This window comes from Hylobates moloch, unplaced genomic scaffold, assembly GCF_009828535.3.
Source record: "Hylobates moloch isolate HMO894 unplaced genomic scaffold, HMol_V3 SCAFFOLD_8, whole genome shotgun sequence".
In the NCBI taxonomy this organism is placed as follows: domain Eukaryota; kingdom Metazoa; phylum Chordata; class Mammalia; order Primates; family Hylobatidae; genus Hylobates; species Hylobates moloch.
In genome coordinates, this window is record NW_026652283.1 from 10942552 (window position 1) to 10969967 (window position 27416).

At 38.8% G+C, this 27416-nt stretch overlaps 2 protein-coding genes and 1 pseudogene across 2 annotated transcripts in view; all 3 read right to left on the minus strand.

Annotated features, from left to right (window-relative positions):
- The window catches only part of LRP6 (LDL receptor related protein 6), a 156287-nt gene that overhangs the window by 80519 nt on the left and 48352 nt on the right, over nt 1-27416 (minus strand). Inside the window, exon 3 of the mRNA XM_032159641.2 lies at nt 9192-9389. Coding sequence (XP_032015532.1) covers nt 9192-9389 — 198 coding nt within the window. The remainder of the gene's footprint in view (nt 1-9191; nt 9390-27416) is intronic.
- Nucleotides 844-2530, minus strand: LOC116472695 (small integral membrane protein 26). The gene has a single exon (XM_032159647.2). It carries the CDS (start codon nt 1281-1283, stop codon nt 996-998), a length of 288 nt encoding a protein of 95 aa, XP_032015538.1. The 5' UTR covers nt 1284-2530; the 3' UTR covers nt 844-995.
- On the minus strand, nt 3134-6667 carry LOC116473868 (mortality factor 4-like protein 1; annotated as a pseudogene).

The following is a 27416-nucleotide window of genomic DNA, read 5'->3' on the forward strand; positions in this document are numbered from 1 at the left end:
ACAGAAAAATAGTTTAGTCTTAAGCCCCATTTTCATTTGCTATTTCTTTTAAAGTCTCTCTTTTAAAAAATGTTTAACTGGCACATAATAATTACACATATTTGTGGGGTACACAGCAATGTTGCAATATATATAAGGTACAGTGATCAGCTCAGGGTAATCAGCATATCCATCATCTCAAACATTTAACATTTCTGTGTTGGAAACATTCAGTATCCTCTTTGAAACTATATAATGTTTTACCTATTAAGTACAGTCATCCTACAGTGGTATAGAACACTCAAGCTTTTTCTAACTGTAATTCTGTATTTTTTAGCAAATCTCTTCTTATCTCTTCCTTCCCCTACCCTTTCCAGCCTCTAGTATCCCCTATTCTACTCTTCTGTGAGATCAACAATTTACCTTCCACATACGAGTGAGAACATGCATGGTTTAATTTTCTGTTCCTGGGCTTATTTCACTTAAGATAACGTCCTCCAGGTCTATCCATATTGCTGAGAATGACAGGATTTCATTCTTTTTATGGCTAAATGGTATTCCATTGTGTATATATACCACATTTTCTTTATCCATTCATCTGATGTTGGACACCTAGGTTGATTCCACATCTTGGCTATTGTAAATAGTGCTGCAATAAACATAGGGGTGCAGATGTCTCGATACACTGATTTCCTTTCCTTTGGGTAAATGCCAAGTAGTGGGACTACTGGATCATATGGTAGTTCTATTTGTAATTTTTTGAGGAACTTCCATACTATTCTCCATAGTGGCTGTACTAGTTTATACCCCCACCAACAGTGTATAAGAGTTCCCTTTTCTGCGCGTTCTTGACAGTATTACTTTTTTTCTTCAAGAAAATATTTATTGCATATTAGTGATTATGTTTTACAGCAAATTTAAATACATACACTTTTCACAAACACAAAATGGGAATCGAGGGAACTATCAAATTTAAATGTTGAACCAAGTTCTGGTTTTCAGAATTCAGCAGCCAGTCATGGTTCTGTGCCAGGGCCACCAGTCCATGATTTCCAATAGTTGAGGATCTTTTCTGTATTTGGAACAAAATCTTCTTTATATGTGACAATTGTTTCCACATAAAATCCTTTTGGGCGTTCAGATAGTTCACTGGGTACTTCACTTGTTGAGCCATCCTTTTGGTCTACTGACGACTTCGCCGTTGTCCGGCAGTAGTAAAGCAGTGAGCCCAACACAGACCAGGTGCCGATCCCGTAGACCACCGACATCTGCCGGTACCAGGCCGTGAACTCACTTCGATACATGGGTACACCAGCGAGTGCCTCGATTCTCGCAGGCTCATGGCGGAGGTGGGACTTCCGGTGAGGACCGTATTACTTTTTGTCTTTTTGGTAATAGCCATATCGTAACTAGGGTGAGATGATACTTCATTGTGAATTTAATTTGCATTTCCTGGATGATTTGTGATGTTGAGCATTTTTTCATATGTTTGTGGCCATTTATATGCCTTCTTTTGATACATGTCTATTCGGATCATTTCCCCATTTTTTAACCAAACTGGTTTTTTGCTGTTGAACTGTTTGAGTTCCTTGTATATTCTGGATATTAATCCCATGTCAGATGAGTAATTTGCAAATATTTTCTCTCATTCTGTAGGTCATCTTTTCACTGTGTTGTTTCCTTTGCTGTGTAGAAGCTTTTTAGTTTAATATAATGCATCTGGTATTTTTTGCTTTTGTTGCCTGCATTTTTGAGGTCTTATCCATAAAATCTTTTCCCAGACCAATGTCCTGAAGCATTTCCTCTATGGTTTCCTCTAGTAGTTTTATAGTTTCAAGTCTTACCCTTAGGTCTTTGATCCATTTTGAGTTGATTTTTGTATAAGATGAGAGGTGGGTGTCTAGTTTCATTCTTCCACATGTGGATATCCAGTTTCCCCAGCAACATTTATTGAAAAGACTATCCTTTCCCCAATCTATGTTCTTGGCACTTTTGTCAAAAAGCAATTGGCTATAGATGCATGGATTAATTTCTGAGTTTTCTATTCTGTTCTATTGGTGTACGTTTGTTTTTATGCCAGTACCATGCTGTTTTGGTTACTACAACTTTGTGGTATATTTTGAAGTCTGTTAGTATGATGTCTCCAGCTTTGCTCTTTTTGCTCAGGATTGCTTTGGCTATTCAGGGTCTTTTATGGCCCCATACAAATTTTAGGATTTTTTTTTTCTATTTCTGTGCAGAATGTCATTGGTATTTTAATAGGGACTCCACTGAATCTGTAGGTTGCTTTGGGTAGTATGGTCATTTTAACAATAATAATTATTCCAATCCATGAGCATGAAATGTTTTTCCATTTGTATGTACCCCTCTTCAATTTCTTTCATCAGTGTTTTGTAGCTTTCTCTGAAAAGGTCTTTCACTTCCTTGGTTAAATTTATTCCTAGGTATTTTATTAATTTCTTATAGCTATTGTAAATGACACTGCCTTCTTAATTTCTTTTTCAGCTAGTTTGTTGTTTGTGTATAGAAATGCTACTGATCTTTTTGTGTTGATTTTGTATCCTGCAACTTTACCAAATTTGTTGATCAGTTCTAAGAATTTTTTTTTTTTTGGTAGGGTGTTCAAGTCTCTTTTCCTGTCTGTCTCTTCCTTACAATCTCTCCGTTAAAGTACCTAAGATATTTCATTTATATGTCCAGATCTGCTGACGTACTCTCATGGTGCAGTTCAATGTTTCTCTGTCCTCTGTATTTCCTACAAATGGCCAGCTGATATACAGCCTTGACCAGACTCATGTTGAATTGATCCCTTTGACAAAATAGTAGGTAGTAGTGTGTTCTTATATCAGAAGGCAAATAATGTCTGTTCTTTTTCTTCTTGCGATGTTAGTAGTCATCGACGCTCACCACCTGGACCCATTCGTTCACCAAAGTTATAAAATGGTGGTATTGCAATTCTGTCATTTCTTTTTCATTTATCAATTGAAATAGTTCTCCCATATCTACTATTTTGTTAGCCAGAGGTACCCTCATATAGGAAAAGCAGGATAAATTGCTTCTTTCTTGTATTTATTAATGTTCAAGGTAATACATTTGTTCCTATGATGCTCTAATCTAAGAGTAACCAATTCCTTTCTAAAATATCATTATGAACTCAAGAATTTAAACACACTTCACAGGTTTCTACCAATCTCTGGCCACTGGGAGTTCTGTAGTCATTTTTCCAGTCTTTCTGAAATGACCCTAAATAGTCTTTAACAGCCTCCTTACTATCTGTTATGACAATGTTCCAGCTCAGCATGTACATTTCTTGCCCACAACCTAGAATCAGCAATTTTGCCAGAAAGGCTTGGTTTCTTTTAAGGTGGAATGGTTTTTCCCAATACCACAATTTGGGTGCTACAGAAGTTCACTGCACACAGCACTGTAAATGTTCAATTGCTACTCAGTTGGTCATTTTTGATCTAGTCCTCTTCAGTGTTCATAGTCAGGAAACAAACAAACACAGTTGGGTATACATGTTTTTGAAAGATAAAATACCTAATAAGTGCATACTAGTAAGTAACTTTCCATTAAAATATGGAATTATCAGTTTGACTTAACCTCTGCAGTATAACATCTATAATTCCTCTCTTGCCCATTAAGAATCTACCATATGCAGGAGCAATATATGTCCTAATACTTACTTGATGCAACAATATAAAGTTTCAGAATAACAATATTAATTATGACCACACCAATGTAGTTACTCTAAGAATTAAATTTATGGCCAGGCATGGTGGCTCCCACCTGTAATCCCAACACTTTGGTAGGCCAAGGCAGGCGGATCACTTGAGTCCAAGAGTTCAAGACCAGCTGGGCAACATGATGAAATCCCGTCTCTACTAAAAATACAAAAAATTAGTCAGGTGTGGTGGTGTGCACCTGTAGTCCCAGCTACTTGGGAGGCTCAGGTGGGAGGATAGCTTGTGCCCAAGAGGCAGAGGTTGCAGTGAACAGATTCTGTAACCTCTGCAGAATTCAAGCGATTCTCCTGCCTTAGCCTCCTGAGTAGCTGGAATTACAGGCACCCACCACCATGCTTGGCTAATTTTTGTATTTTTTGTAGAGGCAGGGTTTCACCGTGTTGGCCAGGATGGTCTCACTCCTGACTTCAGGCGATCCACCCACCTTGGCCTCCCAAAGTACTGGGATTATAGGCATGAGCCACCGTGCCCAGTCACAAATCTTCTCGTAAGAAACTTTTTCTATAGTTCATAGTTGTTCTATTCCCTTGCTTTGCTTTTCTTTCTAAAGAGTCTTATTATCTGTATGTTGTTTCTTCTTTGCCTATCTTCAGTGTTTATCATTTTCTCTCAAATCATCTTTTGTCTTTCTGTATTTCTTTTTGGTCTTTAAATTTTTCCTCCTTTTCAACCTCTATTTAAAGGTTTTTTGGTTTATTCAACCTAGTATCCCTTCTAGTTTTCTTTTCTGAAGTGATTTTTTTAATTCTTTCTTAAGTTCTTTCATTTCAATTCTGAATTTTTCTTTTTTTTTTTTTTTTTTTTTTTTGAGACAGAGTTTTGCTCATCACCCAGGTTGGAGTGCAATGGCATGATCTTGGCTCACTGCAACCTCTGCCTCCCGGATTCAAGCGATTCTACTGCCTCAGCCTCCCGAGTAGTTGTGATTACAGGTGTGCATCACCATGTCTAGCAAGTTTTTGTATTTTTAGTAGAGACGGGGGTTTCACCATGTTGGCAAGGCTGGTCTCGAACTCCTGACCTCAGGTGATCCGCCTGCCTTGGCCTTCCAAAGTGCTGGGATTATAGGCGTGAGTCATTTCTGAATTTTTCTAATCTTATGTTATCCTTTCACATGTCATACTGGTTTCTCAATGACTTTAGACTCATTTATTTATTTGAAATTTAAAGAAAAAATTTATTGAAGATTTGAAAAATAATTCCTAAAAGATTGACTTTTCCAGAAAACTAGCTACACAATGAATCACATCTACCATGTTAAAATGTGCACTAGACACAAATACAAAAACCATGCAACAAGCCACCATTCTTCAACAATTTGAGCAAAGTTAAATGCCAAAGGAACAACATGGATGACTTGCAAAGAATGGGCTATTTAAGCACCATTAAAAAAAAGGAGCACAAATGGATGAGTGTGTTCAGTTATATACACTGAATTGAACCTTTGGCACTAGGAATCACAGCATTTTGTCATATAGCATGAACACATATTATAAAAGTACGTAGGGTCAAAGGAACAGGACCACCAGCATTCAAAAGCAGCTCTGTCAACTAGGCAATAAAACACTCTATAGCATGTGCCTCTGTTGTCCATTGTAGAATACACTGGCAGGAACTTTGAAGTGAAAAAAAAAGGTAAGATAGGAAAAAAGGAGCTATTACTCTTTTTATTTTCTCTGTTTAAAATTAAACAGAAAAACATCAATTGTTGTACAATAACATCTTCAAAGTGTATCATTTGTACAAGAGAAAGACTAAGAAAAAAATGTGTTTACAGAGATCCAGACATAAGTGAGTGAGAGCATCTCTCAGACGGCTTTCTGATGGCTCTGGAGGAGCCATTCATAATTGCTGGGCACTAAAAAATGTTGTAGAATTCTTTGCCAGGTACTTTAGGAAACTGTGAAGATAATTCAGTAATAAAACAAAGCTCTGCCAGGAGTGGTGGCTCATGCCTGTAATCCCAGCACTTTGGGAGGCTGAGGAGGGTGGATCACGAGGTAAGGAGTTCGAGATCAGCCTGACCAACATGGTGAAATCCCACCTCTACTAAAAATATAAAAATTAGATGGGCATGGTGGTACACACCTGTAATCCCAGCTACTCAGGAGGCTGAGTCAGGAGAATCGCTTGAACCCAGGAGGCAGAGGTTGCAGTGAGCTTGAGATCATGCCACTGCACTCCCACTTGGGCAACAGAGTGAGACTCCATCTCAAAAAAAAAAAAAAAAAACCAACAACAACAAAAAACACAAGGCTCTTCTCATCCAGAGGTGTATGGGCCAACATTGCTCCAATTTGTACATCAATAGATGTGGTGCTCCATAAACCCCGGACATGAGTGCATGAGGGTGATCTGCAAGAATTTCAGCATACTGTGGTCTGTCAAACTTGTAGAGTAGCTGGGTGCCCAACATTACATTGAAGTATTCTTCTATCCCTGCCACAGCTTCATTAACAGCATACTCATTATCTGTGTTTGCAGGAGATTTTTTGTAATTTGCATAATCCTGGAGAATGGAATCCACATTCTTCCCGGCAGAAAGATAAAAGAGATGTTTTTGTCTGGTAATTACGTCCCAGTCATCAACGAGCCATGGTTTCAGCTCTTCAGGAATCTTCACTCTTTAGCTTCAACTCTGTTCATCAATGTGTCCTCATTTTCAAGAGTAGGATCTACCCCGGGCCCTTTTCTTCCAAGGAGGCTGAGGCGTCTCACTGGTACTGCCACCATCTCCATTTCCAGGTATTTTCTGTTTGTTCTTTTTTGTTTTCACTTCAACATTTTCTGTTGCAGACCGGATGTCTTCTTTCTTGGGGCAGCCCCTCTCATCTTCCCCTCTGCATACTGCTCCTGATTGGGATTTTGAAGTTGTTTCTGCAAATTGGTGTCCATGTATTTGAGTACTCTGCTCTCTGGAACCCATGCATCCCAATTTTTATTCCAACCACTGTAATACACAAAGTATTTTACTTGTTTGTCCTTTATGGCAACCTTTACACATTTTGCTTCATAAAGAAGCAGTCCATGAAAGCACAGCACTTGCTCACCCTCCTGGAACTTAGGGTTTGAGTCCTGCTTCCACGTCATTTGTAAGTGATTCGCAGCCTCCTCCTTCTCCAGCTCATTTTATAATAGAGGTTTGATCTGTTCTGTGGTCATGTTTTTCTGGGGTGCTTTTATTTATAGGAGCTTTTGTTTTTTCCTTTATAATAACTTTAAATGGGATTTTACCTTGATACTTTTCTGTTTCTCTTGTCTATGTAAAATTAGTGTTCCTGAACTTTTAAAATAATGTAGAGTTCAAGGTAGTTTTTCTAATGTCACAGAATTCATTCCTCTGTTGTTTTCACATAATGTTCAAAAACCTAGTAGCTTGCTTTCTGAGATCTTACTAGCCGTTGATCTTCCCATCCTTACCTGAACCTTCCTTCCTTCCCCTCCTGTTCTTCTCTATTCTATTGTCCCTATCCTGCTCAATTTGGATTATTCTGTCCTATTCAATTTTGTTTTAATCAGTGTGGTGCTCTGTCCTGGATGAGCACTCTAGCAGGTTCATTTCAGTAGTTCCATTTTGAGAGTTCGCTGGGGCTAGACTGCTCTAGTTTCTTCTGTCTTTACCATGGTCATACTGCACTTGCCTAATATTGGAGTGGGCAATCCTCCCACCCTCCCATTTCAGCTGCTGTTCTTAAAATAACCCACCATCTTGTCCAGCAAATAGTTGTGGCTATTTTGGCGTTCCCCTGCTTTCAAGTCTTACGAGACACCCTGTTAAGTCTCCCTGCTTACTCTTGCATAGACAGTGATAACATGGAGGTCTTGTGGCTGTTGGTGGCTTGCCCTTATCTAATTGTACCTTTGAATGCCTAAGGCTATAGTCAACTTTATCCATGTTTTTGGATTTGCTATCTAGTTTCTGTAGGTTTTAGTTAAAAACAAAAACAAAAAACTATGACATGGCTACATCCATCTTCCTAGACTCCCCCTCACAGCCAGATTTGAGGTCAAAAACAGCAGTTGTTTCTATATTCATCATATACTTATTTTTTGACATTTAAATTTACTTTAAACCACACTGTTATATGTCATTTCACTCTTTTTTGAAAGAAGGCAAAAAATACTCCAACTCCATGATTACAAAAAGTTTAACTGAATTCTTTAAATCTTTCCTGGTTTTCAATACTTCCAAATGTTCCTTATTCTTAGTTCAGATAATTGACAAATGTTTATACTTTGAAAAAATCCTACAATCACCAAAAACTCTCATCTGGTGAGGTCTCAGATTGAGATCAAAAACCAAAATTATCATTAAAACAAAAGAATCCAAATATAAAATGTCTTTAAAAATCTGAACATAATCTGAGAAGAAATTCTATGTTTATGTTTTATAGACTTTGTCTTCCTTGAACACTGAAATGTATGGTACATGCAGTAGGTTTTCTCCTTGTCCAGAGATGAGCAAACTACAGCCCACAGGCTCATTCTGCTTTACAAATAAAGTTTTACGCCAGGTGCTATGGCTGATGCCTGTAATTCTAGCATTTTCGGAGGCCAAGGCCGGTGAATCACTTGGAGCTCAGGGGATAAGACCAGCCTGGGCAACATGGTGAGACACCATCTTTACAAAAATGACAAAAAATTAGCCCGGTGTGATGGCGTGTGCCTACAGTCCCAGCTACTCAGGAGGCTGAGGCAGGAAGATTGCTTGAGCCCAGGAGACAGAGGTTGCAATGAACTGAGATCACGCTACTGCATTCCAGCCCGGATGACAAGGCGAGACTCTGTCTAAAATAAATACGTAAATAAATAAATAAAGTTTTGCTGGAACAGTCATGCCTATTCCCTTATGCATTACTATAGCTGCTTTTAAACTAAAGTAGCAGAAGTAGTTGAACCGGAGATCATAAGCCTAAAATATTTACTATCTGAGCCTTTACAGAAAATATTGGCCAAACCCCGTCCTAGTGTAGAGTTTTATCAAACAAAGTTCCATTAGCAGGACTTGGGGGCTTTACTGGTAATTTTGAGTGGGACACTCTTTGTTGTACTGATGCCCAGCACACTGCAGGATGTTTAGCAACCTTGGACCTCCTCCAACCACCTGAAGTAAAATACTAGTAGCACTCCCAGTCCTTGGGTTAAACAACATTCTCTACACATTTCCAAACAAAGGGAGTAAAGATGCTACCCCTGGTGGAGAACCACTGAAGAACTAAGTTAGCTCAGAGTAAGGAAAGAGGAAATACAGTCTGTAAATTCTAAATGCTATCAAGATGGATGATAAATGTAATTACTTTTAAAGCACTTTTAAACAGCTAACTAAAAGACTATTCTTCTTCCCCTCTGGCACTTAGTCAAAAATAAACATATTTCTTAATAAAATTAGGCTTTGTACTTTGAATATATCAAGGCTTCATGGAGTTTTCTTAAAAGTTTTTTCTAATTCTTATAAAGTAATCTTACCGATTTGTTCCATCCAGATTTGATTTGTGGATGAAATTAAGTTTTGCATCTGCCCAATAAAGCTTTTGTTCTTCATAATCCAAAGTCAGTCCATTTGGCCAGTAAATTTCACTGTTTATTATAATGAAGCGACTTGAACCATCCATTCCAGCACGTTCTATCTTTGGCACTTCTCCCCAGTCTGTCCAGTACATGAACCTAAAAATCATAAAAATAATTAAAGCCATGACAGAGCAGACATCAATCAAATACTCTGTAATTATTACTATTAAAGAAAGCTCAGGCTGCACGCGGTGGCTCACACTTGTAATCCCAGCACTCTGGGAGGCTGAGGCAGGCAAATCATGAAGTCAAGAGATCGAGACCATCCTGGCCAACATGGTGAAAACCCGTCTCTACTAAAAATACAAAAATTAGCTGGGCATGGTGGTGGTGTGTCCCCGTAGTCCCGGCTACTCAGGAGGCTGAGGCAGGAGAATCGCTTGAACCCCGGAGGTGGAGATTGCAGTGAGCCGAGATTGTGCTACTGCACTCCAGCCTGGCAACAGAGCAAGTCTCCGTCTCAAAAACAAACAAACAAAACAAAAAACACCTCATTTTAGGGACACTAAAACTCTTAGAAATTGTATTTTGAAATTCTAATATCTACCATTTGCAACTGCCCTGGTAATACCTGATTCAAACAACTATCATCAAGGATTCAAAAACCACTGAATCAAAATGTATTGGTAAAAAGGATATTTACACCATTTCAATGTATCTCCCCACAGATTACTTATTAACAACAAACAAGAAAGTGGTAACTTTAGAGAAGATAAACCCAGCGGATACCACCTTAACTGAGTCATCTAAATTAACATCACCAAAAAGGGAACAAACTGGCATTATATACCTCTTCATGTGATATACCTTTGCAGAACATAGTGTCTTTTATATGGTCTCTCTTGCATATTATTCCTGCCCCCAAAAAGTGCATATCCCAAATAAAATTATGAGGAAACAGTGTGACTCAAGTTGAGAGACACTACAAAACAGTTGGTCTTTGACAATATCAATGTCATAAAAGTCAAAAAAAAAAAAGGGGGGGGTGAGGAACCAATCTAGACTGGAGGAGAGCAAAGAGACATGATAACTACATCAAGTGTATGATCTTGGACTGATGAAGCAGGAAAAAAAAAATGCTATGATCACTGGGGGGAAAAGGCAAAACTGATGTAGTGTCAAATTACATAGTACTGTACTAATGTTAATTTCCTAAATATGCTAATTGTATTGTAGTTAGGATATAGAGGGGTTTGCTGTACTACTTTTGCTTCTATTCCACAAGTTTGAAGACTTTTCAAAATAAAAATGAAGTCTAATAGTCTCATTACAGAAAAAGAAATTTTTCTTTGATGTAAAAGAAAAACTCTCTTGGGCTGGGCACGGTGGCTCATGCCTGTAATCCCAGCACTTTGGGAGGTCGAGGCACCTGTAATCCCAGCACTTTGGGAGGCCGGGGTAGGTGGATCACCTGAGGTCAGGAGTTCGAGACCAGCCTGGCCAACATGGTGAAACCCCATCTCTACTAAAAGTACAAAAAAAAAAAAAAAAAAGTTAGCCCGGAGTGGTGGTGGGCGCCTGTTATCCCAGCTACTCGGGAGGCTGAGGCAGGAGAATCGCTTGAACCTGGGAGGTGGAGGTTACAGTGAGCCGATATCGCACCACTGCACTCTAGCCTGGACAACAAGACTCCGTCTCAAAAAAGAAAAAAAAAAAAGAAAAACTCTTTAATGTATTATACTTCACTTAAAAGCATATTTTCAAAAGTTAATGAGGGGCCAGGAGCGGTGGCTCACACTTGTAATCCTAGCACTTTGGGAGGCCAAGGCGAGTGGATCACTTCAGGTCAGGAGTTTAAGACCAGCCTGTCCAACATGGTGAAATCCCATCTCTACTAAAAATACAAAAATTAGTCAGGTGTAGTGGCAGGTGCCTGTAATCCCAGCTACTCAGGAGGCTGAGGCAAGAGAATCGCTTGAATCCAGGAGGCGGACATCGCAGTGAGCTGAGACTGTGTGCCACTGCACTCCAGCCTGGGCAACAGAATAAGACTCAGTCTCAAAAAAAAAAAAAAAAAGGTAATGAGGGTGCTATGAAACAGATCAGGCACTTAAGAAATGTGTTGAAACCCAAATGAAATTCAGGTATAAGTTTCACTCAAATAATCGGTGGAATGGTAATACTGAAATGAATCTACTTATGCATATTGATGTCTCCACTATTTCATATGAACTGCTTACTCAAAGAAATGATGAGGAGAATATCATGTAGGAGAATAAATACACCTTCTACATACAAGGCACTGTGCTAATGGCTTTACATACATTACCTTACTTAAGCCTTAAGCAACCCTACAAAATATTATTTGTTCATCACCACATTTTGATGAGAAAACTGAGAAATGTAAGCACATCACTCAAAGTCACATTGCTAATAAATGAAGAACAGAAATTCAAACCTATATCTCTTAAATTCTAAAGTCAATGTGTATGTCATAGGTCAGAGCCTTGATTTTTAAGGAAGAGAAAGCAAACTGCTCCCTAGATTGGGGACAATAGTTGGATACTACCCAGAATGAGTGGTATGGCCTAGATTAATACAGGATAAAACTGTGGCCATGAGCTGTGTAACAACGTGGTCAACAAGAGACTATATATAAAATGGTGGTCCTATAAACCAACAATACTGTATTGTTACTATGCCTTTTCTATGTTCAGATACACAAATACTTACCATGGTGTTATGACTGCCACCACATTCAGTATAGTAGCATGCTGTACAGATTCGTAGCCTAGGAGCAATAAGCTATCTTATACAGCCCAGGTGTATAGTAGGCTGTACCATCTAGGTTTGTGTAACACACTATGTTCACACAATGATGAAATCACTCAACATTTCTCAGAACATGTCCCAATTGTTAAGCGACACATGACTATATATAGGCAGGTAGACCAGACCATGTTAGAATTTTTCATTTCGGCCAGGCGTGGTGGCTCACGCCTGTAATCCTAGCACTTTGGGAGGCCAAGGCAGGCAGATCGCGAGGTCAGGAGATCGAGACCATCCTGGCTAACATGGTGAAACCTCATCTCTATTAAAAATACAAAAAAAATTAGCCAGGCGTGGTGGCAGGTGCCTGTAGTCCCAGCTACTCGGGAGGCTGAGGTAGGAGAATGGCGTGAACCCAGGACGCAGAGCTTGCAGTGAGCGGAGATAGCGCCACTGCATTCCAGCCTGGGCGACAGAGCAAGACTCTATTTCAAAAAAAAAAAAAAAAAAAAAAGAATTTTTCATTTTTATTCTGAGAACAACACGAAGGCACTTTAAGACTTTTAAAATTAAAGGTGATGGCCAGGTACGGTGACTCATGCTGTAATCCTAGCACTTTGGGAGGCCAAGGCAGGAGGATTGTCTGAGTCCAGGAGTTCAAGAACAGCCTGGGCAACACAGCAAGATGCTGTCTCTATTTTTTAAAATGAAAAAATCATAATAAAAATTGGAGGTGCAATGACTGACTTTGTGTTTTCAGGAGGGAGAAAAAAATGCCTGCGGTTTGCGAAAAATATAGAGGAAAACTAAAAAAAATCCTGAGGCCAGGTCTTCCAATAGGCTCTGTGAGTTCAGCAAATTCTCTCCCCTAAGCAATAAAAAAAAGACGAGGTCAAATCTAACCACCAAAGCCTCCAAAAACTGATCAAAGGTCATACAACAAAATGAGAAGCACTTATTCAAGAAAAATATATTGCATCTCAATAAGAACTGTGGTATTTTAGCTAGGAGCTTTTCCTATCCTCATCTATACTGCCGGATTCGTGGCATAAACGTTCTACTGTGGGCAAACATGGCAGGCCATAAAGAGTGGTTGCTACCTTTCCCTGCAAGAGGGGACTGACCTTAGTTGGAACGAGGCATGGAAAAATCTGTACCCAGGAATGTTGTTGAAAACTAGAGTGGGCTGGGCGCAGTGGCTCATGCCTGTAATGGGCATGGTGGTGTGCACCTGTAGTCCCAGCTACTCGGGAGGCTGAGGCAGGGGAGGCTGAGGCAGTGGAATCGCTTGAACCTGGGAGGCAGAGGATGCAGTGAGCCAAGATCACACCACTGCACTTTCGAGATTCCGTCAAAAAAATAATAATAATAATGCTTTCAGTGGCAGGCATCACGAGGGCCATTATCTAAGTGATGGGGGCAAGCAACAAAATGGCAAACGAGCCAGAAATCTAACAGGAAGATCCTAGGAAAAAGAATGCCAAGAAGAGCCTTAAGTGGATATTCATGCTTAGTAGTCAGGAAGGCTGTGTGCATGCATAAGACTTCACCAGAAAGAACATTTGCAAGCTAGTCTCTGGCTGAATATGGGTCAACTTTGAAATTGCCTAAAATTTTAAGACATTCTCCAAACCATAAACAGGTCCACAGGAAAATGGGGTAACACTAACTTGCTGGTATTTAGGAACAGCCTTTAAGCAATCATTAGCTGACCACGAAGATAAGAGTAACACAGAGGCAATCCCTAGAAAGCCAGGCATAAGAAATATTTTAAAAGGAAAACAGACAACAGAAGTAACCCCGGAAAGTCATTAAACAAACACACACAACAACAGCAACAAGCCCAGAGAGGGGTCAGAATCCAGAATCCATAGTCACTATAATATATTCATACAATGGAATACTATTCAGCAACATAAAAGAACTACTTATCAATGTCAAGGATGACTTTTTAAAATTATGTTGAACAAAAGAAACCACACATAAAAGAGTACCTACTACGTGATCCCATTATATGAAGCTATAGATGTAAAATCAAAAAGACTAATCTATGGTGATAAAAACCAGATTCACAGTTACTGGGGAGGAGCAAGGGATTGACTGTAAAGGGGCTTAAGGCACCTTCTGGAGTAGAGTAATGAACGTTTGTCTTAGGTGTATTTATCAAAGCTCATTAAACAATCAACAAAAAAATATGAATTTTTTGCATGTAAATTCTAACTCAGTAAAGTTGCTTAAAACATGAATAAGAAACATAGACTATTTTAAGAAGTTAATTCAAAGGTAACTTTTCTTAGAAACCTTTCCCAGCTTACTAAGGCAAAGTTATTCCCTCTTATGAGCTCTTGGCAGGTTCTGTTATACTATAGTACTTATCAGAGTTTGTGGATAAACTATAAAGAACTCAAAGGTAAAGACTAGGTGTTACTACCACATCACAATGACTGGCACATTGCACGTATTTTTTTTTAAATAAAGATGAATCCAGACCTTGTGCTTTCCATTTTCAATTTCTCCTCTCACCCCCAACTCAGTGCACACTGAAATGAGTAAAGGAAGACACATGAGACGCTACAAGAAGAGAAAGAAGTACAAAAGGTTAATAACCTAAGCGTAAGGACAGCCAGAAACAGTGAAAGGGTTTTGTGTGCATATGTCTATTATGATAGATGAACTAGATTTCTCCTCAGGATATCTTTAATACACAAATCAATTGATATTTCCATCTTGATAGAGTAATATAGTTAAAAACAAGTCCACAGCACAATTCATTAGCCACCTCCCATCTTCTCTATTAATACATAAAATGAAAACTACCAGTATCTTTAAACAAACGAGTGTAGAGAAATAAGAAGTTATTGTCACTGCAATATCTACTAATCTATACTCTGCACTGTGAGTGCAACATGCATTACTTGAGATTAAGTGATACAAAGTTTGAAATGTTGCCATCACAGGCCGGGCCGACCAGAAGCAATTTGCACACTATAAAGATGGAAAATGCAATAAGAGCTATTGTCTTTCTTGTACAATATAATTTAGGCAGTTTTCCTAACTGTAACTAATCTAAGCATTTAACTTTGTAACTCAGTGTCTAGTTTACGGTGAAATAAAATGTTACAAATGAGTGAGTCAACCTAACAAGATTTTAGTAATGAATAAAAGTATTTGCATGCCACTATGTACCAAAGCTAATGGATAATTCCTTCATTATTCAACCCTAAAAAATAAATCAAGTCATGTTTTTTCAAGGATAAGACCCAGATAAAGATTCCAACTACAATAAGTGAAACTAAGGCATTTGTCAGATGAGAACTTGATGAAAATTTAGCATTTTTAAATAGATTACAGATGTGCCTTCATTTGTGCAAATATTTAAAATATAAAGGAATAAATTTCATCTATAAATACTAAACATTTTCATTAACTTTTAAATTAAAAAGCTCATTACAAATGTAACCGAAAAAGCGATTAGGACACAGAAAATTTTTAAAAAGTATTTTTTAAGTTACCGATATATTATTCAATTTTCTTAAGGTTTTGAACACCTATTAAAGCGGTGAGCACCTATTAGGAGCTAAGCACCATGCCTGATACGGGGAATATGAAAATAAGCATGGCAAAACTATTGCCCTTACAAAATTCGCAATGTAGACAAGGAATGGCAAGTATATTGAGGAAGGTATAAACAGGAGGCTCTGAGAGTATAGAGAAGTGACACCCAATCAAGTCAATGAATGTAAGAGTTGTCAATAAAATATACCAGAGAAAGTATGTATTTTACTTTGGCAGTTGCCAAAATGGGAAATAGTGTTCCAGGAAGAGGACATAGCATATGAAGTCATGATATATTCAATAAACAGCAAGAAGATCCATAGAGCTGCAGCATATTGTGAGGTACATTGGCAATGAAAGAAATCCCACGTGTATTATTTTACTATACTAAGAAATTTGGACTCCAGTGACAATAACATTGAGGGACTGGCTAGAGGAAGAAGAAACTAGAAAAAGCCAGAAAACTGAAATATTCCAAATAAGAACTAAGGAAGGCAACAGAAGTTGAGGACTGGATCAATATGAAAGAGGAACGAGAAAGGATAGGCTAGGATGGCTCCCAAGATTTGCAAATGTGAATGCGTGTGTATTGGTGTCATTCAACATAATATGGAATTAGATGTGGTTTGGGAGAGCAAGATGATGAGTTCAAATATGGATGAATTGAAGCATCCTCACCTCATTGTTTTTCCTTCTGTATCCAGACCACCAGTCAATAGAATAACAGGAAAATCAGTGTAAAAATAAGTGAAAGTTGGTTAGAAAAGGTAAATAAAGTAAAAAGCATATTAACAGTCAAAGAAGTTGGTCTACAGTAACAGGGCAAAATAAATCACAATTAGGAGTTGCATATGAAACTAAGTCAATCCAGAAGTGTTGAGCCATGCTAATTCTAAGAACATTAATGTGACAGATGTAAGTAACTCTGAAAGGACCTATAAAAAGCCACAGGTCCTCAAAAACATTTTGTTGCTATCAAATTTATTTTGGGGGAAACTTCAAAAATCACATACATCATTAATCAAATTGAAAATGCAGCCAGCGAAAATAGTTCTGATTTTAATGTGAAAAAGAAAAGTGTTGTGTAAAATTCACACCCTTCCTGTTACTAACCCCTGAACTTGATTCCTGACCCCATGTTCCTGTCTCACTCTGGTTAGTAGATTAGGCTTTAAGTGAAGAGGAGTTTGAAGAATTTACGAATTTCTGCTTCCTAATAGAAGTGAAAAGAAAAAAAGAATTGTGAAGAAATCAGACCTACTTCTGCACTTCCCCTCTACTTGATCATGTGTTGGTATCATATTTTAAAAACAGGTAGAAATTAATAAAAGGATAGTGAAAGCATTCATGTTAGCAGGTTGGTTTCTGTGGCTGTTTTTACAGAGAATATACAGTAACCAGATAAAAGAATCTGGGCTGGGTGCAGTGGCTCACACGTGTAATCCCAGCACTTTGGGAGGCCGAGATGGGCAGATAATGAGGTCAGCAGTTTGAGACCAGACTGGCCAACATGGTGAAACCCCAAACCCCATCTTGACTAAAAATACAAAAATTAGTTGGGCGTGGTGGCGGACACCTGTAATCCCAGCTACTCAAGAGGCCGAGGCAGGAGAATCGCTTGAACCTGGGAGGTGGAGGTTGCAATGAGCCGAGATCGTGCCACTGCACTCCAGTCTGGGCGACAGAGCAACACTCCGTCTCAAAAAAAAGAGTCTGGAATGGAATTAGATAGACATGGTTTGGGATGGTAAGATGATGAGTTCAAATATGGATGAACTGAAGCATCCTAATCTCACTGTTTTTCCTTCTGTATCCAGAGTAGGGATGGCTTTGTCATCCCATGTTTTTACCTGTCCCTCAAAAGGGATAATAAGTCTACTTAATTACCTGCTTGTGACAGTATGCATCATCATGAAATTCTGAATGTATAAACTGGTTGCCCTGGAGAAAATAAGAACCTCATGAACAGCCTTAAGCACCCAGTCTAGTCGATTAATTTTAAAAAGTTAGTGGACATAATGCAAAGAATATATTTAATTCAGAAATAACATTGGTAAACCACTACTAGAAGATTATAACCTGAAAGCGGGTAACAGATTACATCAATTTAATTCCCAAGTATCATCAAAGAAAATGCTAACTCTTGTAATTTTTCAAAATTGCTGTTATACGTCATTCCTCTTTCCAAAGAATCAAAGGTGACTCATTTTGAGTGCCTCTAAGTTTAATAAAAATGAAATATTAACTGTCAGGAATGCCCCTCTTCAAGCACACTCTCCTCTGTGCTTCCTGCACGTTATTCTGATACTATGCTCCAGGTACAAACTACATCTCTGTACATTTCAAATACAGTATTAGGACTGTTTACCCATAGGTTTTCCACCACTCTAGATTCCAGGTCCTTGAAAACAAGGACTTTGTTTTATTTTTTGTTGTATCCCCTATCCTAAAACAATCTAGCATAATGCCAAGTACACAGTCAGCACTCAAATATTTAATAATGGTCTGCCTCACCTGCTCGTGGGACCTCTTGTATCTGTCTTATTACCAAGGCCATATCCTTGAAAAATACAGGTAAAATTTCATTTTAATGATTACCATTATTATTCTACTATGCTCCAGTTATGAGCTGCTTGCTTTTCTTTGAATGCACAAAAGCATGAAAAGAGCCTGGCACATAATATTTCTAATGACTAAAACTTATTACCCACTTCCACACCTTGTCCCTCTAGCCAACAACTGCTCAGTTAACAAGTACCACCCTAAAATAGTGCCTCCCCACCGCCCCCCCTGCCAAGTGAAAGTGAATACTCTCTCCTTTGTGTCCCCACCATACAGATTTCCATGGCAATACTTATAAAGTTTTACTGGTTTATTCATGATTCTATATAATCAGTCTCTTTATATATTTTGCAACTAGTTTGTCTCAGAAGGTATACTAGAATATCCTGTCACTCAAATCTGGAAGCTATATATGCTTCACTGACTTTTTCATTAAATGGTCTCATAGAGAGAATTTTATTTTTTTTAAGGTAAATTTATTTCAGTCATGCTTTATGAGAATTTCAACTACCTTTCTAACAAATACATCAAAATTAGCTTCTGAGGAAAATTTTGTCCTTGACCTTGAGAATTCTTGGTCTTGAGAATTAGAACTTATCCAGCTCACCTCACCTGCTTTAACTGAATTACACTTTGCCCAGATGCTGCAGGGACAAATGCCAAAGAAATGTGTCACTGTGGATATTATAAAGATGTTGTTGAATATATTTTTCATTATATCATATAGCAGCTTCTTTAGAGGACTAACGGGAAGAAACTGGTTTCATCATCTGGAGTAAAGATTTTTTTCAGTGAACAGCTTTTATCTAAAGGACATTAACTCATACCTGATACTTTCTTCCCTAAGGAATTTGGCTTAAAATCAAATGTGTGTGGAAGTATACGGGAATTAATGACATATGTTTTGGTATACGTATTTTCACTCCTGGTCTCATCTTACATTTATACTCTTATATTCCCATCTCAATTTTAAAATTTTATTTTATAAAATTAATACGTTTATTTATTTTGCATCACTTTTTTATATCTTCCTAAAACATCTTAAATCCTTTTAGAGACAAAGTAGGAAAAACATTTACTATTTTTTTTAGTTTAGCTATTGGGGATTAAACATTTTTCTTATTAATTTGTATGCACTTTTTATATATCAAGGCTAACTCTGTCTATTATTAATATATCTGTTACAAATATTTTTCTTTGTCTTTTTTTGCTTGAATCAAAATTTGGTTGAATCCATATTTTTCTTTGCAATTTCCTTCATTGCTTTCACGCTTACAAAGCCCTTCTCTCTTCAAAGATTAAACATTCACGTTTTCGTTTGATGTTTAAGTTTTCACTTAAAAATTTTTATCCATCTAAAATGTATCTGAAGTATGACGTGAGATACTGATATAAACTGATTTTTTCTTTCCTAATGATAAATTCTTCTAGTATGAAGTCCCTTCCCTCTTGATTCCAACTCCTTTTATCACGTTATAAATTGTAACGTACAGTAGATTTTCCTAATCTATTTGTTTAATTATCTATTTTTTACACCAATAATGTCTCATAGATTTAATATTAGCTCTATTAATACCAATCTTGGATAATCATGTGACCATAGTTTTAATTTTCATCTGCAAAATGAATACTTCACTAGTTGATGTAAGGATTAAAATAAGATACTTTATATAAAAGAAAAGTATCTTTCCTACTGGCTTTGACTCTTCTGCTCTGATCTGTTTGCAGGACAGTTCTTCACATTTATCATCTTCTCTTAGACTTTTACCATTACCCACCCCATGGGGTCTTTTAGTAATCTAAACTCCCTGCTAATACCTATTTTATAACAGTAACCAACCAAGAAGCCAAGTAGCACCCCACTCTCAAAACACATTTTCAAAAATATGTCATAAGTAAAAGAATATTTATTGGATGCAGGTATATTACAAGAGAAAATTTAGGACAAAATAGCATTTACTCAACAAGAAAAAGGAAATTTTCCTTTATTCTTTAACAAAACATCTCAGTTAATATTTACAAGCACTGGATACAAATACTTCCTTTATGTTAAACCTAACACCCCCTTACACAGTAAAGATAAGCTTCCTTTTCATAAAAGGTGAATACAATGTGCCATTCAAAGGCCCAGTCAGCTTACTAAAAACCCATTCTTCAGATATCTCATAAATCAACTATGTTATATAGTAAGAATCTGAAGTCTTTAATCATCATAAACACATTCCTGCAAAATAAATACATAAGCTTAATTCTTAAAAGGCAAAAGCTTAAAATTCATGATCTGATTTGTAAAATATGCTAAGACTAATCTTTTGGTTGCACTTATTTGAAATTTCTAAGTCATGTGAGAACTTTTTCCTTGAACTATCAGAGCCTATTTCTGTAAGCAAGCATAGAAAAAATAGTTTTCCTGGTTGGGTGAATATGGAATGAGTTTTCTCCATTTGAAACCAACCCATTAGTTCCCTAGATAGGTTTTGGATAAATATAGAAGTTGACCCTTCTGGTCTTAAAGCTTGAAATCTTACATTTGTTTTACCTGAGTTCCTTCCTCAGGAAATGACCTTCAGGCTGCTCAAAGTATCAAAGAACTGAAACTCACCAGATCACCACATCCAGACAGACAGTAAGATGCTAGACAACTCATTCAGCATGATTGCTTCCTTGGCCCGCCTTAGTTCCTGTTTCTTTTACATTTCTTCCCTGCTATATGAACCCTTCGTTTTAGTCACTCAGGGAGATGGATTTGAGACTGAGCTCTCATCTTCCTGGCTGCAACACCCAGTTCAAGCCTTCTTCCTTGGCAATACTTGTTGCCTCAGTCACTGGCTTTCTCTGCAGTGAGCAGCATGACCTAGACCAAACCCCTGGTGTTTTGGTAACTCATTTTTATTTGCAGTTTCTGACATCCTTACAAATAAACATAAAGTTAACATTTTTACAAACACTTCCTAATAAGGAAAAGTTTGAGGAGGGAAGGACACCACAGGGAAATAAATATCACAGGTTCTCCCACTGATCCCTGAGATTTGAGGGGACAACAAACTGTGCAAAAATAATGAAAAAAAGGTAATAAAAATAGTCTGATAAAAACGGCACTGTTGTTTACTATTACTAATGGCCTTAATCAGTAAGGGCTAAGATATTTTATTTTATTTATTTTATTTATGTTATGATGTGATGTGATGTTACGTTATGTTATGTATTTTTTGAGACAGTTTCGCTCTTGTTGCCCAAGCTGGAGTGCAATAGCGCAATCTCGGCTCACTGCAACCTCCGCCTCCTGAGTTCAAGCAATCCTCCTGCCTCAGCCTCACATGTTGGCCAGGATGGTCTCAAACTTCTGACCTCAGGTGATCCGCCAGCCTCGGCCTCCCAAAGTGCTGGGATTACAGGCGTGAGCCACCGCGCCTGGCCAAGGACTAAGATTTAAGATTTCAGTAGACAGTGTTTTCAGGTATTAAAGATCAGAGTTTTCTTTTAAGAATCTATTTGTGGCCAGGCGTGGTGGCTCATGCCTGTAATCCCAACACTTTCGGAGGCCGAGGTGGGAGGATCACCTGAGGTCAGGAGTTCGAGACCAGCCTGGCTAACACAGTGAAACCCCATCTCTACTAAAAATACAAAAATTAGCCAGGCATGGTGGTGAGCACCTGTAATCCCAGCTACCTGGGAAGTTGAGGCAGGAGAATCACTTGAACCCAGAAGGCAGAGGTTGCAGTGAGCCAAGATGGGGCCACTGCACTGTAGCCTGGGTGACAAGAGGGAAACTGTCTCAAAAAAAAAAAAAAAAAAAAAAGAATCTATTTGTGTGACAGACTAAGACTAATGTATCTGCCTAATTGCTTCATCTTTTTTTTTTTTTTTTTTTTTTTGAGACGGAGTCTCGCTCTGTCGCCCACGCTGGAGTGCAGTGGCGCAATCTCGGCTCACTGCAAGCTCCGCCTCCCGGTTTCACGCCATTCTCCTGCCTCAGCCTCTCCGAGTAGCTGGGACTACAGGCGCCCGCCACCACGCCCGGCTGATTTTTTGTATTTTTAGTAGAGGTGGGGTTTCACCGTGGTCTCGATCTCCTGACCTCATGATCCGCCCGCCTCGGCCTCCCAAAGTGCTGGGATTATAAGCGTGAGCCACTGCGCCCGGCCTGCTTCATCTTTTTCAAAATTTTCAAAGCAGTTATGGTCTTCTACACCTCTCCTCTGGTCCTATTCGCTGAAACAGCCTTTTACTTCACTTTCTTCTTTCTTAATTAAATCCACCCACAGAAACACACAAACAGGGAGAAGAGAGAAAGATTTGGAGACCCCTCTATCTATCATAAGCAAAAATCTATTAGATTTCTGAATGTCCTGGATCTTCCAGCACATTTCAAAGTGACTTTGTTACCCACAATGGCCATAATGCAACATTGTTTTATAATGATTTAAATTTGAAGTTTTTTTTTTTTTTTTTGGAGACAGAGTCTCACTCTGTCGCCCAGGCTAGAGTGCAGTGGCGCAATCTCGGCTCACTGCAAGCTCCGCCTCCCGGGTTCACGCCATTCTCCTGCCTCAGCCTCTCCGAGTAGCTGGGACTACAGGCTACCACGCCCAGCTAATTTTTTGTATTTTTAGTAGAGACGGGGTTTCACCGTGGTCTCGATCTCCTGACCTCGTGATCCGCCCGCTCCTGACCTCGTGATCCGCCCGCCTCGGCCTCCCAAAGTGCTGGGATTACAGGCGTCAGCCACCGCACCCGGCCTTAAATTTGAAGTTTTAAAAAATGATAATAATATAGCCAATTATACTTTTTATTCAGCTGAAAAATATGAGGGCCTGAAAACAATGTAAATAGTATTTGAGAAGAAGACAAATCCAAGAGCTACTTAGAAGGCAGAATAAACACGAATTGGTAACTGATTGAATGTGAGGAGTGAGGAGGTGGGGGGCTAGAATGACTCAGGATTTTTAGTTTCTGCAACCGTTAGGTAGAATGACAGTTGTTCACAAATTCTGATATTTTGTTACAGGGTTTTCTTGGATGTAGTCTTCTCTCTGTACAAAAAAAAAAAAAAAAAAAAAAAAAAAGCCTTGTTAAAGATTGTTTTCTCAAGCCCCAATAAAACTAATGGATAATCCAAACAGCCTCTTTCCAGACTTCCCGTCCCCTACCCTTAAGGCCATTTTCCATAATATTCTGAAATTAATGATTATATTACCACCACATCCCCTCCCACACACCCTCTCCCTCCCTCTGCAATCTGGGATTATGTAATTTCTTTACTTTCAGCATGAATCCCAAACTTCTTAGCATGACATATAAGAGCCTTTCTAATTTGTTTCTCTGCTTTTGGTTCCTCATTTCTCACGGCTCTAGTATCCTGCCTATTGCTACCAGACTGCCTTTTATAAAATACAGTATCATGTAAACACAAATCCTTTATGACTGGGGTCCCCAACCTCCAGGCCAGAGACCACTACCAGTTCATGGCCTTTTAGGAACCAGGTCACACAGCAGGAGGTGAGCAACAGGCAAGTGAGCAAAGTTTCATCTGTATTTACAGCCACTCCCTATCGTTCATATTACCGCCTGAGCTCCGCAACTGTCAGATCAGTGGAGGTATTAGATTCTCACAGGAGCATAAACCCTATTGTGAACTGCACATTGTGAGGGATCTAGGTTGCGTGCTCCTTATTAGAATCTAATGCCTTATGATCTGTCACTGTTTCCCATCACCCCTAGATGAGACCATCTAGTTGCAGGAAAAAAACTCAGGGTGCCTACTGATTCTACATTATGGTGAGTTATATAATTATTTCATCATACATCACAATGTAATAATAATAGAAATAAGGTACACAATAAAGGTAATGTGCTTAAGTTATACTGAAACCATCCCTCCAGCCCAGTCCGTGGAAAAACTGTCTTCCATGAAACTAGTCCCTGGTGCCAAAAAGGTAAGGGACCACTGCTTTATGAGACACTCTTAGCTTTAAAAGCTATAGGGACTCAGATTTCCCTATTGCTAAACATACTACAAAGCCACAGTAATCAAGACAGTGTGATACTAGTATAAGGGCAGACATCTAGATAAATGAAAAAGAAATGAAAATCCAAAAATAAACCCTTATATTTATGGTCGATTGACTTTCAATGAGGATGTGAAGACAGTTCAGTGGGGAAAAACAGTCTGTTCAACAAATGGTGCTGGGATCACTGGGTATCCACATGCAAAACAATGAAGCTGGACCTCTACAGGACATACAGAAATTAATTCAAAAAGGATAAAGACCTGATTGTAAAAGCTAAGACCATAAAACTCTTAGAAGACAATGAGTAAATATTCATGATCCAGAATTAAAAGAATGGTTTCACAGATATAACACTAAAACCATAAGCAACAAAAGAAAAAAACAGATCAGACTTCATCCCAAAACTCCATTGTACGTGTGTTTCAAGAGATACCACAAAGAAAGTGAAAAGGCAACCCACAGAACAGGAAATCAGTATTTGCAAATCGTATGTCTGACAAAGGTCTGGTTTCCAGAATATATAAAGAGCTCTTAGAACTCAATAATAAAAGGACTTACCAGGCATAGTGGTTCACACCTGTAGTCCCAGCAACTGGGAAGGCCAAAGTGGGAGGACCACTTGAGTCCAGGAGTTCAAGACCAGCCCGGACAACATAGTGAGAACCCCCATCTTTACCAAAAAAATTTAAAAATTTGCCTCGTGTGGTCACCCACCTACGGTCCCAGCTACTCAGGAGGCTAAAATGGGAGAATCACTTGAGCCCAGGGAGTTGAGGCTGCAATGAGCCATGATCATGCACTGCATTCCAGGTTGGGGAACAGACCAAGACCCTCTCTCAATAATAATAATACAATTTTAAAATAGGTATTTCACAAATCAAGATTTACAAGTTGTCAAAGCACAGAACATGTTCAACATCGGTCAGTAAGGAAATGTAAATCAAAACCTCAATAAGATATGCCTATACACCCACTAGATGGTTATAACTTTTTAAAAAAGGAGAGAGGGCCAGGCACAGAGGCTCACACCTGTAATCCCAGCTACTAAGAAGGCTGAGTAGGGAGGATCACTTGAGCCCAGGAGTTTGAGGCTGCAGTAAGCTATGACCATGCCACTGTACTCCAACCCAAGTGACAGAGTAATACCCCCATCTCTTTAAAAAACAAAAAAACCAGAAAGAGACAAAGAATAACAAATATTGCAGGAAATAGAGAAACTGAAACCCTCATACACTGCTGGTGGAAATATAAAAATGGTAGAGCAAGTTTAAAAAACAATGTGGGGCTGGGTGTGGTTGCTCATGCCTGTAATCCCAGCACTTTGGGAGGCCGAGGCAGGTGGATCACCTGAGGTCAGGAGTTTGAGACCAGCCTGGCCAACATGGTGAAACTCCATCTCTACTAAAAATACCAAAATTAGCGAGGAGTGATGGTGGGCACCTGTAATCCCAGCTACTCAGGAGGCTGACGCAGGAAAATTGCTTGAACCCGGGTGGCGGAGGTTGCAGTGAGCCGAGATCGCGCCATTGCACTCCAGCCTGGGCCACAAGAGCGAAACTCCATCTCAAAAAAACCCCACAATTTGGTATTTCATTAAAAAAAACTTAAACGGAGTGACCATATGACCCAGCAATTCCACTCCTAGATACCCACGAAAATTAAAAACATCTGTCTACACAAAAACCTGTACACAAATGTTCATAGCAAAATCATTCATAACAGCTAAAACATGTAAACAAAGTGTCCATCAATTGATGAGTGAATAAACAAAATGTGGTACTTCTATGCAGAATTCAGCCATCAAAAGGAATGAAGTACTGGCACATGCTACAACATGAAAGAACCTTGAAACCAGGCACAAACGGCTATATATTGAATGATTCCACGTATATGAATTGTCCAAAATAGGCAAATCTATAATGATAGGAAGTAGATTCATGGTTGCCAGGAGCTAGGAGAAGGGGACAATGAGGAGAGACTGTTAGTGGGTTTACTCAGAGTTTAATTACCGGGTGATGAAAATACTCTGAAATTAGACAGTGGTGAGGGCTGTGCCACTTCATGACTATGCTTAAAAATCACTGAATTGTATATATCCAAAAAAAATGAATTTTATGGCATGTGAATTATATCCAAATTTTTTTAAGCTATAGGAACTCCAGAGGAGGCAAATTCAAACTCTAAACCAGATATGTAAGGACCACTACCAAATGATCAACCCCAAAAACCACATGACCACAACATATGAATCCTATTCTCTAATCAATTACTGGCCTCCATACATAACTTCTTTATTACCTCAATAAAGGTAATAAAGGTAATTTTTCTTCCTTTGAAATGCCTTTTCCTTTTCTCATTCCAGAGCCTATAGGTCGGTTCAAAGTCATTACCATAAAGAAAGCTTCCCTAATCAATTCACTTTCAATTCTTTATTAATTCATTCAGCAACTGGATCTCATCACTCTCTTTTACTTATGTGCTTCCTTAGGGTTGTCTTGTGATTGTTTCATATATGTATTCCTCTCTCCCAAGTTTTAAGCATGAGTAAAGACAGAGTAAAAATAATTAAAGGAAATACCTCATTTATCACGGATCTGCTATTTTCTAGTTTCAGGCAAGTCACCTAAAATAGATGGGCTTTGATTTTGTAATCTGGAAAGCAGCAACCAGATATTGATATATTTGAAGTATTTCCTTAATTCTTTAATAAAATAAAGGAGGCTGGGCGCGGTGGCTCATGCCTATAATCCCAGCACTTTGGGAGGCTGAGGCAGGCAGGTCACGAGGTCAGGAGCTCGAGACCAGCCTGATCAACATGGTGAAACCCCGTCTCTACTAAAAATACAAAAATTAGCCAGGCGTGGTGGCACACGCCTGTAATCCCAGCTACTCAGGAGGCTGAGGCAGGAGAATCGCTTGAACCCGGGAGGCAAAGGTTGCAGCGAGCCGAGATTGCACCACTGCACTCCAGCCTGAGCAACAGAGCAAGGCTCCATCTCAAATAAAATAAAATTAAATTAAATTAAATAACAACAGATTACTTTGTAGGGCCCACTTTAGTTACAAATTTTATACTCTTAACTGTCTACCCCTTTTTGGTTTTTGTTCGTTTGTTTTTCGAGACAGTCTCACTCTGTCGCCCAGGCTGGAGTGCAGTGGCACCATCTCGGCTCACTGCAACCTCCACCACCCGGGTTCAAACGATTCTCCTGCCTCAGCCTCCCGAGTAGCTGGGACTATAGGCGCCCACCACCACGCCCAGCTAATTTTTGTATTTTTAGTAGAG

Bases quoted from the DNA above. Each gene is read 5' to 3' on its own strand.
- LOC116472695 (XM_032159647.2), bottom strand. From the start codon at position 1,283: ATGTATCGAAGTGAGTTCACGGCCTGGTACCGGCAGATGTCGGTGGTC.